At 28.0% G+C, this 13097-nt stretch overlaps 2 protein-coding genes across 2 annotated transcripts; both read left to right on the top strand.

Annotated features, from left to right (window-relative positions):
* The first annotated feature begins 1159 nt into the window (after positions 1–1159).
* LOC122632341 lies at positions 1160–10118 on the top strand. Its single transcript, XM_043819031.1, is given in 25 exon segments — positions 1160–1296; positions 1574–1732; positions 1842–1951; positions 2067–2157; positions 2228–2419; positions 2502–2595; positions 2680–2782; positions 2871–2985; positions 3056–3171; positions 3245–3313; positions 3407–3575; positions 3653–3832; positions 3913–4068; positions 7340–7498; positions 7608–7717; positions 7808–7898; positions 7968–8159; positions 8242–8335; positions 8420–8522; positions 8615–8729; positions 8800–8915; positions 8990–9058; positions 9153–9321; positions 9399–9578; positions 9642–10118. Coding segments are annotated over 24 exon segments (3207 nt in total). The 5' UTR covers positions 1160–1296; positions 1574–1578; the 3' UTR covers positions 9902–10118.
* A 1175-nt stretch (positions 10119–11293) lies between these two features.
* On the top strand, positions 11294–13088 carry LOC122632342 (cytochrome P450 4C1-like; the record flags this gene model as incomplete). Its single annotated transcript, XM_043819032.1, has 5 exons — positions 11294–11348; positions 12188–12346; positions 12514–12623; positions 12735–12825; positions 12916–13088. Coding segments are annotated over exons 2-5 (528 nt in total), but the record flags the coding sequence as incomplete, so codon positions are not given.
* Between the last annotated feature and the right edge of the window lie 9 nt (positions 13089–13097).

The following is a 13097-nucleotide window of genomic DNA, read 5'->3' on the forward strand; positions in this document are numbered from 1 at the left end:
TGATTTTATTTTGTCTTCGTTTATTTAAAAAAAAAAAAAAAAGAAAAAACTCGTCGTCTTTTTTTTCATTTCGTTTTCCTTCTATGAGACAAGCTAAACGTGTTTTCGCTACTTCCATAGCGTAAACATCATACACTGTTATGACGATAAAAACCTGAACAATATTTTCTATCGATGGACGAGTAAAGAAAGAAAAATAAGAACAAATCAAAGCGTAAAAACATATGAAATGTTGCGATTAGGTATAATTAAAAATCGGAAAGGATTAATTGTCGTCTGATCGTAATTAAACGAATTTTATTATAATTTTATTCTTTGTTATTTTTTGTATTTCTGTTAAACAAAATTAATAATAACAAGGAAAGAGATTAAAAAACATGGCTATTTATCAAGAAAAAACATAAAACTATAAAATATGAAAGTCATTCTTTTAATAAGATATTATTTTATCTTATTTTATCACCGTGTTACGATAACTTATATATGTATTTATGTTTATGTTGTTATTATGTATTTTCTTATTAATTTTATAATATAAGCAATATAATTTCTTAAGAAAACCAATATTGCATTAGGCTAATCTCTAATCTATAATAACAAAGTATAATGATAATTATATATAAGTCTAATTATATATAATTATATATGTCTTTATCTTTATATGTGTATAATGTACTGTCGTCTTCCTTACATAATATGAAACTGGAATCAAATATGAAGAAGAAACGAGGTGCATTGATTCGATTGATTGTTGCTAATAAATCGAAACAACATTCTCAATTATAAATAAATGAAAATTACTTTTGGGCTATACATCTTTCTCTCACTCTCTTTCTCTCTCCCTCTCTTCTTTTAACTTCCTGCCTAAACAAGTGTATATATACATATTTATATATATAAGTATATATATGTATATTATAAATATGTATACTAAATGTATATATATATGTGCATATTCACACACAGATAATATAAATATTTGAATATTGTATTTATTAATAAATTAAGTTACGAAAAATGCATTAACATTTCTTTTAATGTAAATATCTTATGATTACTTTAATGTAAACAATTTTGCATAGATATACTTATCCATACGCTTATTTAACAAAATTGCATAAATGCTATATAAGCATAGGCAAAAGAATCGAAATATTCGAAGACTAAAATTTCACTTCGCGAGAATTATTTAGACAACAATTCGACTAGCTAGATTGATCCTATTTTAACAACACGTTTAATTCCTAGACAAAGATTCATCATTATTGCCGAATAGTCCCTCTATGACCGTGTAATGTAAGTGTTTTCTAATTATTCTTGTCCATTTTATGGTTCTACATTATTACAGGTAACACTCAATATTCTTTTTACACTCGTTAACTATCCATATCGCAAAAATAAGTACAAAAACGATTAAAATTTATAGATTTTAATCGATGATTATAATCCATATAATGATAAATATAATTCATATATTAATCATTAATGTAATTGCAGTAATATTGCACATTTCAATGTACTTACGATAGTATATTTGATGAAGTTTATTTAATAAATTTTTCTTCTTCCACAGATATAATGTTTTTCACGATCTTATTGGGTTTCTTTACACTATTATTTCTATTGCACTTCTCTATAAGATATGGGAGATTAGGAAGAATCTCCAGTCGAATTCCTGGACCGAAAGCATATCCGATAATAGGAAATTTATATCATATTCTAGTTGATGATAGTAAGTATCATTGAAAGTAAAATTGGTCGAAACGAATTATCCTTTAATTAGTAGTATATCTTACTCGATGCAATTATCACTTAACACAAATATATTATTAATATTTCAGAACAAATACTCTACAAATTCTGGGAAATTGATGAAAAATTTTATCCAATCCATAGACTCTGGTGCTGTTTTTTTTCGTTTGTAACTCTAATTCATCCGGAAGATATCGAGGTAAATGATCATAGGGTAAAAGCAGAGTAACTTTTATTTCCCGATTTTTGCATTGATTTTTAAGTGTTATCTTCAACCTACGGAAAAAAATATAAATATATATCTTCATCTTTAGATATTATTGAGGAGTACTCAACATCTACAAAAAAATGTACCTTACAAATTTTTACGTCCCTGGCTTTCCACTGGATTAATAACTAGTGAAGGTAATAACTTAAAACAAACATAAATTGTATGCATTTGATGATATTGAATGTTAAGAGTTGGATTCAACAGGTGAAAAATGGCAACAAAGACGAAAAATCTTGACACCAACTTTCCATTTCAATATTCTTAAACATTTCATCCTCACATTTAACGAGGAGGCACAATATCTTGTAAAGTCACTGAAAGAAAAAGGAGAAGGAAATCCGATCATTAGAGATTTACAGGAATTCATACCCGAATATACTTTAAACACAATATGCAGTTAATGAAATAAAATTTCTTTACTCATTGATCATTATCCTAAACAAATAATTTACAAAGTAATAAATAATAATAATTATAGAGACGGCGATGGGAACTCCTTTAAAAGGGTCTGGCGAACGTGAAACTAAATATCGGAATGCTGTTCATGATTTCGGCAAAATGATGGTCTATAGGCAAGTACTCATTTTTTTATTAGAAATGAATTCAATTACATGTTACATAGAATTGAATCTAAAAAGATATGTATCGTTTATTAGAGTAACAAGACCTTGGTATCACATCGATACTATATTTGCATTATCTCCAAATGGTCAGAAGGAAAAGGAATTGGTGAAAACGCTTCACGATTTTTCGAAAAAGGTATGTTCTTCGTTTGAAGCGAATGAATTTAATCGAAATTTTATTACGAAATCGTATCGATTTTTGAAGATGTTTATGATTATTTTAGATAATAGCAGAGAGGAAACTTTTTCATGAACAAACTAACAGGAAATATTTAGAAAACTTTGAAGAAATGCACGAGAATCATATTTCTTCCGAAACAATCAAAGAAGATAATAAGAGTAATCTAACAGTTTAATGATAATGAATCATAAACTCCGTATAAGTATTAATTAAATATTTTCACGATAGATCCGACATTCAAGAAAAGACTGGCTATGCTAGATTTACTTATAGCCGCTTCTCTGAAAGATAATCAATTCGATGAAGAAGGAATACGAGAAGAAGTCGATACTTTTGTGTTTGCAGTAGGTCGTATTCATTCATTCATTTCGAATATTAAGAAAAAATGAATATAATTTATAACAAATATTCTCGTAGGGTTATGACACTACGGCAATGGCCTTATGCTTCTCTTTACTTCTTTTTGCTAAACACAAAGATGTTCAGGTACTCCATTCATTTTTAAAAATTCATAGATCATCGGTCGAAAGAAACATGTTTTGCATTTCTATGAATAATAAATTATCTATTCATGTATAGGAACGTATTAGAAACGAAGTGAAGACAATTATAGAAAAAAGAGATCTTAAATTGACGCTCTCGGATATTCGAGAATTTTCATATTTGGAAAGATGTCTTAAAGAATCACTTCGTTTATATCCCAGTGTTAATTCTATAACTCGTTATATAACTCAGGATTTACAGCTGAGTACGTGATATATTTACATTTCATATAAATTTTCGTTTCATCATTAAAATCAAATAAGCAATTATATTAAATTTCAGAAAATTATTTAATCCCTGCTGGTACGAACTGTAAAATAAGTATCCATAGTGTACACAGGAATTCAGATTTATGGCCAAATCCCGAAGTTTTCGATCCCGATAGATTTTTACCGGAAAATGTAGCAAAACGTAATCCTTATTCTTACATTCCGTTTAGTGCTGGACCAAGGAATTGCATCGGTAAATGTTGCATGAAAAAGTCGAAATGAGTTCGTAATGAAATGTGTCGAAATTTATTGTATTATTTCTTTTTTTTATAGGTCAAAAATACGCAATGCTGGAACTTAAAGTCACGATAGCTTACATATTGCACCATTTTTATTTGGAACCAGTGGATGAACTAGACGACGTTAAAATAATAGGAGATATTGTTCTGCGTTCTTCTAAACCTCTTCGTGTCAAATTCGTACCTATAAAATAACAGTAATGCATCTTTCTTATTTCATTCTCATAACGAAATAAATTATAAGAACGAGACAATCCATTTTTCGAATCATTCCTTTACAATTCAAATCTTATGCAAATTCCTTTGCATTTTTGTTTTACATTATGAAAAAATTTATTTGCATACAAAGCTGTTGTTTATCAAAATTATACAACGATTTCGTCGATTGATCTTTTATATTGTCTATAAGTATAAGGCGAATTTATAAAGTTATATCTCAGTGGCAAATGAAGCACAATGTTTGTGTTTTCACCGAGAAATCATCAATCTTAAAAGTTATTTATTCTTCTTATATTTTGCTTTAAGTTATGTATTAATAACTTGTAAAAAACAACATACTCGGCAGTTGCGAATACCGTTCTGGAATAATTTGTTATTCAAATGATTGTATTATCGGTAAAGTCATGTTATAAATATGTACACGTAATTCCCAAGGTAAAATAATATATATGCATATAGTTCGTATATTATATGAATATATAATAATATATATTCATATAGAAGGTAAGGTAATTTTGCCGACATGACGAATATTTTTTATAATCGAATATTTTCTCCTTGACATATAATATAATAAAATCAGATGATAAATTTTAAATAACTGGATAACGTGCATTATTTCGATGTTATAAACTCTGTGCGATGAAAGGCGATACGATTATAGTTATAATGTTGGATTACGAAACATAATCACATCTTGTTATTTTCTTATTTTTATTGTATATATGTATTTCCTTTTTCCTTTCTCTTTTCTCATTGCTCATTTTTCTCAATCAATTTATTCACTGTAACACAACTTATTGAACATTCCTATCAATCTTTTTTTTCTCAATTTCATCTTGCTTTCGTGATATTGTCAACTAAACTGCTATTCGTGATATGTCAATTAAAAAAATAAAACGCGTCGTCTTAGAGATGTAACTCCTTGTTTTTTGTTTTTTTTTTTCCTTCTACAATCCTATCCTTGTTTTATTGATAAGTTGAAAATTATTGGACTGACACGACGATAGAGCGCTTGATAATGTTCTTTTATCGACATGTTGATAAAGAAAGGAAAGAAAAAACAAAATGTAAATGTGTACGAACAGTTGCGATTAATTGGAATTAAAAATCCGAAAGAATAAGCAATCGTTTTAAACGTAATTAACGAATATCGTGATTAAACGAAGCTATAGATTTATTTGTTATCTCTTTTATTCGTATAATTGAGAAGATTAGAGAAGAGTCGTATTAGTTGAGTCTCTCTACATTCTGTATAAGTTTTTCTTTGAGAAAATATATAAAGCTGGAGGGAGAATAATTTATTAGTGTCCATCCTTCTATGAATAATGCAATTATAGTCTCATTGTGTGTGAAAAAAGAGAAACAATTGACATTAAGTTTGAAAACCAGTAAAAATAATGTAAGTATTTAAGTAATCATTCTACAAAGTAGATTAGACAGTAGATAAAAAAGATTAGCGCTTGTCAATGAAAAAAATATATTGTATAGTATTATAAAAATATATATTACATAAAAATGTATTATTTAGTATAAAAGTGACTTTTGTAATAACACTTTTTATTTTATCATTTATTTATCATATAATGATTCAAGTCTTTTCTTTTATCTATAATATATAGTGATAATGTTTCGCTGTATTTTCCTTATAATATAAAATAAAGTATAATATAGAACATAATATAATATCAATAAAAATAAAAATATAATATAAAATACAATATAAAAATAGAATCGATTATAATGCAAACAGGAAACTATTATAATCGATTTATTTACTAACTAATCGAATTAAAAAGATAAGAGTTGGAAAACATTTATCTGACAATTAAAAAACAAAGGCAAATAATATAGTAGCCTCCTTGTCTGTATTTGTCTCTCTCTCTCTCTCTCTTTCTCTTTCCCTCTCTCTCTCTCTCTCTCTCTCTCTCTCTCTCCCTCCTTCTCTTATACTTTCTCCGTTCCATGACATTACTAAAAAATTGATTTTTTAAAACATGCCTACTCTTAAACGTATGTGTTAAATTATCTCAAAGAAAAAAAGAAATCCAACTTCGATTAATCTCCAAGTTTAAAAAACGTCTTTGAACTTTGTATTTAATAAACACTGTGTCGTAAAAAAGTAATTGATGTTGTTACAAACATGCAATTACTTTCCTTCTCTAGGAATGATATATTCTCATAATTATATATTGGATTGGAGATTATGCAACACAATGTTATAAAGACTGTAGATTCATATATCTTAAAATAAAAGTATCGTACTCTTGCAGAATTACTCATTCATCGTTCAGACCGTGAAGCGATTGAGTGATTTGTTTATTTTGCCAGTGTCTTGATTAATTTTGTTACAATAACTACAGGAATTTATAAAGAATGTAAGTGTTAGCTGATTATTTACTCCAATATATAATTATACGATTGTCATAAATAATGTTTAATATTGCTTTTGTGTTCGTTAGTCATTCATAGAACTGAAACGGGTATGTAGAAGATACTAATCATGCATTTTAAGATCTATATCGATAATTGACAATAATGCAAATCAAATTAAATTTAATTAAATAATTGGTTCGTTCAAAATTTTTCTTTTCTTTTTCTTTGCAAAATTATACGATCGGATTAAACAACTATATATTCTACATTTATTACATTAACATTTTTCGTTCGCATTTCACTATAATGTAATTTTAACATACAATTGTTAGCATACACTAACAGATTAAATATTCAAAACTTTTGAAAAATTATAAATTTGTATATTATATATTTTCTCCCACTAACTTTACATGTTAACAATAAAATGAAAAATATGTTGCTCAAGTTCGATTTTAATTGCAAATATAAAAATAAAAATTATATATTAACCATCAAATTAAATTTATTTTCATTTTGATACAGAAAGTCATTATCTTGTTCAAAGGAAGTACGTCGACTGTATCACAGCTTATGCATAAGTATATCATTGATTGCAACCGTTTCATTTTCATACTCGTCGATTAAATTCATAGTACATTGAAAAATTGTTTCTATAATTATCGGTAACTTTTATCAGCAAAACACGATTTTTCAATATGCACAAAACCAATATTAATAAGTGAATGTTAAAGTCATCTAACTTTATCGTATTGACATCGCAACATTAATACAAAATTTATTAATATAATCTCATTTTACGAATTGTATATAGATAAGATAGTAAATTTGAAGAAGCCTGTTTATCGATTTTATTTTTTCGACAGATATAATGGTTTTCACGATCTTATTGAGCTTCTTTACACTTCTATTTGTATTGCATTGCTTTATAAGATATGGGAAAATAGGAAGAATCTGTAATGGAATTCCTGAACTGCAAGCATTACCGATAATAGGAAATTTATATCATCTTCAAGTTGATAACGGTAAACTTCAAGAGAAATAATATCAGTCGAAATGGACTATCTTTTAACATGCATTTCCTCCGACCCATTGCAGTTGTCACTTAACATAAATATTTGATTAATATTTCAGAACACTTACTTGAAAAACTTTGGGAAATTAATAAGAAGTTTTCTCGAATCCATAGACTCTGGTCCTTTTTTTTTTCGTTAATAAATCTATTTCATCCGGAAGATGTCGAGGTAAATGATTAGAAGTTAAAAACAAAGTAAATTTTTATTTCTCTTTTCTTTATACAAAAAAAAAAAAGTAAATGTATATTTTGACCGTAGGTATTATTGAAGAGTACCCAACATTTACACAAAAAAATACCTTACGACTTTTTAAAACCTTGGCTTTGCAATGGATTGATAACTGGTGCAGGTAAGATCTTGAACAAATATAAACTTGATACATTTGATAATATTTCATTTCATGAGTTTCACTCAACAGGCGAAAAATGGCAGCAGCGACGAAAAATCTTGACACCTACCTTTCATTTTAATATTCTTAAACACTTTGTCGTCACTTTTAATGAAGAAGCACAGCATCTTGTAACGTCGTTGAAAAAGGAAGGAAAAGGAGATCCGATCGTTAAAGATCTACAGGAACTTATACCCGAACATACTTTAAATGCGATATGCGGTTAGTCAAATAAAATTTACTCATTGATCTTTACTCATTGATCTTTAGCAAAGAAAAATAATTTACTCAAATTCATTTGTAGAAACGGCTATGGGAATCAATTTAAGAGGAATGGGCGAATTTGCAACTAAATATCGCCAAGCCGTTTATACTTTCGGCAAAAACGCAGTCTATAGGCAAGTACTCATTCTTTTATTAAAAACGAATTCAATTACATATTAAATAGAATTCAATCTAAAAAGATATGTATCGTTTATTAGAGTAACAAGACCTTGGTATCATATCGATATTATATTTGCATTATCGCAACGTGGTCGGCAACAAAAGGAATTGTTAAAAACGCTTCATAGTTTATCGAGGAAGGTATACCATTTTATCTACTTAAATGTACAAATAATTGTAATCTGAATTTTGCAAAATTGTATTGATCTCTGAAGATGTTGCAATTATTTTAGATAATAGCAGAAAGGAGACTTTTCCACGAAGAAACTAACAGGAAATATTTAAAAAACATTGAAGAAATGGATGAGGATCAAACTTTGTTAGAAAAAACTGACGATTATAATAAGAGTAATCTACGAGTTTAATAATAATAAATCATAATCTCGATATATGTATTAATCGAACATTTTCACGATAGATTCGATATTCAAGAAAAAATTGGCTATGCTAGACTTGCTTATTGCCGCTTCTCTGAATGATAATCAAATCGATGATGAAGGAATTCGAGAAGAAGTCGATACTTTTATGTTCGCGGTAGGTTCTACTATGCATCCATTTTAAATATTAAAAAAAAAATGCAAATAATTTATGACAGAAAGCCTTTATAGGGTCACGACACTACGGCAATGGCATTGTGCTTTGCTTTGCTTCTTTTTGCAAAACATAAAGATGTTCAGGTAATCCTTTCATTCTAAAAAATTAATAAAACATCAATCGAAAGAAACACATTTTGAGTTTATAATGAATAATGAATTATCTATTGATTTATAGGAACGTATAAGAAAGGAAGTAAATACGGTTATGCAACAAAATGATGGTAAACTGACTATTCCAATGATTCAAGAATTTTCATACTTGGAAAGATGTATTAAAGAATCACTTCGTTTGTATCCAAGCGTTCATACTATAGCTCGTTATATATTTAATGATATGCAACTGAGTATGTGATATATTTATATTTCATAAACATTTTCGTTTCATTATTAACATCAAATAAGCAATTATATTAAATTTCAGAGAATTATTTAATCCCAGGTGGTACGATCTGTAAAATAAGTATTTACAGCTTACATAGAAATCCAGAATTTTGGCCAAATCCCGGTATATTCGATCCGGATAGATTTTTACCGGAAAATGTTAAGGGACGTAATCCTTATTCCTACGTCCCATTTAGTGCTGGACCAAGAAACTGTATAGGTAAATATTGCATATATAACTCAAAATTAGATCAAAATAAATGTATTATTTTTCTTTTCGTAGGTCAAAAATTTGCAATGCTTGAGCTCAAACTCATGACAGCTTACATATTGCACAACTTTTATTTGGAACCTGTGGATGAACTGGATGACGTTAAAATCGTAGGAGATATTATTCTACGCTCGCCAAAACCACTTCGTGTCAAATTTATACCGATAAAATGACTTAAATCGAATTTTTCCATATTCCATTTTCTCCAAAATAAGATATATTGGAATTCTGCAAAAAATATTGGCAAGCCATTTATTAGCTACATCGACTGAAAGATAGATCTCGTACATTTTTAATAAGTACAAATTTAATCTATAAAGTCCTGCAAATTTTTATTATTCGTATGATCGTCTCGTTGATAAAATCAACGTGCAAATATATCAATATATTATTCTCAAGATAAAATAATTTTGTCAACGTTATGTAAACATAAATAAATATTTTGTCTTTGACAGTCGTATCAGATAGTAAACGAAAGGTAATGGGATAGCGAGCATTGTTTCAATTAACCCTCCATCCTCCTTCATAATGATCATCGTATGATGACGGGAAGGCAATATCGGTGTGAGTAATTACAAGTGTAAAGATGTGAGTTACAATTTAATTGACTGTATTATCGACTCACATATTGCACCACATCTATTTGGAAACAGTGAATGAACTGTTCAAAATAATAGGAGATGTTATACTACGCTCTTCCAAAGCACTTCGTGTCAAATTTATACCTATCAAATGACGACACTGCATCTATGCACGTTCAATTTTCTCCTTAAACAAATAAACTGCAACAATACATCATCCGTTTATCGCATTATTTCCTTTCATTAGTAACCTTTACATTTTTTTTCATCTTTACTTTACATGGCAAAATAATTTCTTTCCGTAGAAAATTTTTTCTTTCATCAAAACGTTACATCGACTGACAAATTAATTTTATATATTATCTTTATACTAGGCTAATAGACAAAGTTACTTCGGCTGATGTGTTAAACAGTGTCTTTATTTTCATAAATTTACTCATCATATTTCTTAGTATCGCACATTAAAGACGTTATAGCTGTATATATATATATATATATATATATATATATATATATTATTTCGTTGAGTTTCCCACGTAACTTTAAAAAGGAATTGAATACAACACGAAGAAGAAAAAATTTCAATTGACTCGGGTGTCCGCTGCTAACAAAACAAATAAGAAAGAAAAGAAAGAAAAAGCTAGAATTGTAGAAAAAATTTATCTGACCAAAAAGAAAACTCAAAGAATATAGTTTTCTTCTTTGTATATTTATGTATTGTATATGTATATATATACACAATTTCTACAATTGTACTTTTAATAATAGCTATTCTATGGATGCAACATTTCTGAGAATGCTATAGAAAAATATTCATCTTGAGCTATGTTCGTATTTACAAATAATCCTTAGACATTGTATTTCATAAAGACTGAGTCATAAAAAATTAAAAATCTTTACACGTGAAATACATTTATCTTTTATTTTCTAAGCCTAGCAAACGTGCATAAATACATTTTTAGATAAACATTATGTAAACAATAGTATAAAAACCATATATTTATATGCTGAAGAGCAAAAAAACACATTCATTCAGACTCACTCATACAAGGTGCGAGTGGTCGTGAGAACTAGGAAGTAATAATTCGACAGTGTCTTAAATAATCTAACATCAAGAATATTGGAAAGTGTGAATAATGTAAATGTTGCCCGATTATTTACTCCAATTTATAATTACATGGTGACATAAATAATTCATAATATTGCTTTTGTGTTCATTAACCACTGATAAATCTAAAATGGATACGGAGAAGATACATTTAATTCATTTTAAAACCTATATTGATTATTAACAAATACTCAGGTCAAAGTAAATTCAATAAAATAATCAGTTCGTGTAAAGTTCTTTCTTCGTGAAATTTCACGATCGAACTAAGATTCTAATTATGTAGATATAATCCACGTTTATTACGATAATATTTTTCGCTATAATGCATGTACAAATAATGCAATTTTAATATATTTTTTCTAACTGCAAGAACTGGTAGATTTAGCCTTTACAAGAGGTATTACAAATTTTTAAAATCCTTTTATGATAAATCAATCTTGAACAATATCTATACTCTTAAGCTCCAACTGTTCATGCAAATAATTAAATGAGATATGCATCGTCCAAATTCAATTTTATACGCAGTGACAGAAATAAAAATTATGTATCGGTCCTTGGATATTGAATTAAATTTATATTGATATATGGGAGACTTAAAATTTTATACACAATTCAGTTACTGCCTTACAATCAATTCATTTTTGTACACGTCAATTAATTACATATATACCAGGCATGAAAATTATTTACCAACAAATATTAAATGACGTATTCGAAATATCGCACGAGACGCATATTAAATTATTGATTTATCACCTAACTTTTTCTAAAACTGATCACTAATATAATTATATTCATATCGTACATTGGTATATACATATAATCGCATATTTGAAAAAGTCTACTTAAAAATTGTGTTTCTTCCACAGATATAATGTTTTTCACAATCTTCTTGAGTCTCTTTATACTTTTGTTCATATTGCACTGTTTTATAAGATATGGAAGAGTGGGAAGAATCTCCAGTCAAATTCCTGGACCGAAAGCATATCCGATAATAGGAAATTTACACCACTTTCAACTTGGGAATGGTAAGATTCATTGGAAATAAAATTTGTCGAAACCAACTATTAATTAACTTGTAACTCCACCTACTATGGCATGTAGTTGTTAGTATGTAGTGTATGATATGTAGTGGTATATATTATGGATATAGTAGTTTCTTAATACACATATAAAAATTTTATTACTATTTTAGAAGAAATTCTTGAAAAATTTTGGAAAACGAATGACGAATTTTATCCCATCCACAGAATATGGTCCTTTTTCTTTTCATTAGTAACTTTACTTCATCCGGAAGATGTCGAGGTAAGTGATTATGACGCAAAGCAGAGATAATTTTTATCTTTCTTCCTTTCTTGCTTTTCAAATGATAATTATTATTTCATCGAAAATAAAAGATATATATTTTGAACGTAGACACTTTTAAAAAGTACCGAACATCTAGAAAAAGTTATACCTTACAACTTCTTACGACCCTGGCTATCCACTGGACTAATAACTAGTTCGGGTAATAAATTGAACAACATAAATTTGATATATTTGATAATGTTTAATTTCAAGATTATATCAAGATAATATTTAATTTTCCACTCAACAGGTGATAAATGGAAACAACGACGAACAATCTTATTACCTACCTTCCACTTTAACATACTTAAACACTTCGTCGTCACTTTAAACGAGGAAGCACAATATCTTGTAACATCACTGAAGGAGGAAGGAAACGGAGAATCGATCGTTAAAGATTTACAGAAATTGATACCCAGACATACATTAAAC

Source organism: Vespula pensylvanica, chromosome 10 (assembly GCF_014466175.1).
Source record: "Vespula pensylvanica isolate Volc-1 chromosome 10, ASM1446617v1, whole genome shotgun sequence".
Taxonomy (NCBI): Eukaryota; Metazoa; Arthropoda; class Insecta; order Hymenoptera; family Vespidae; genus Vespula; species Vespula pensylvanica.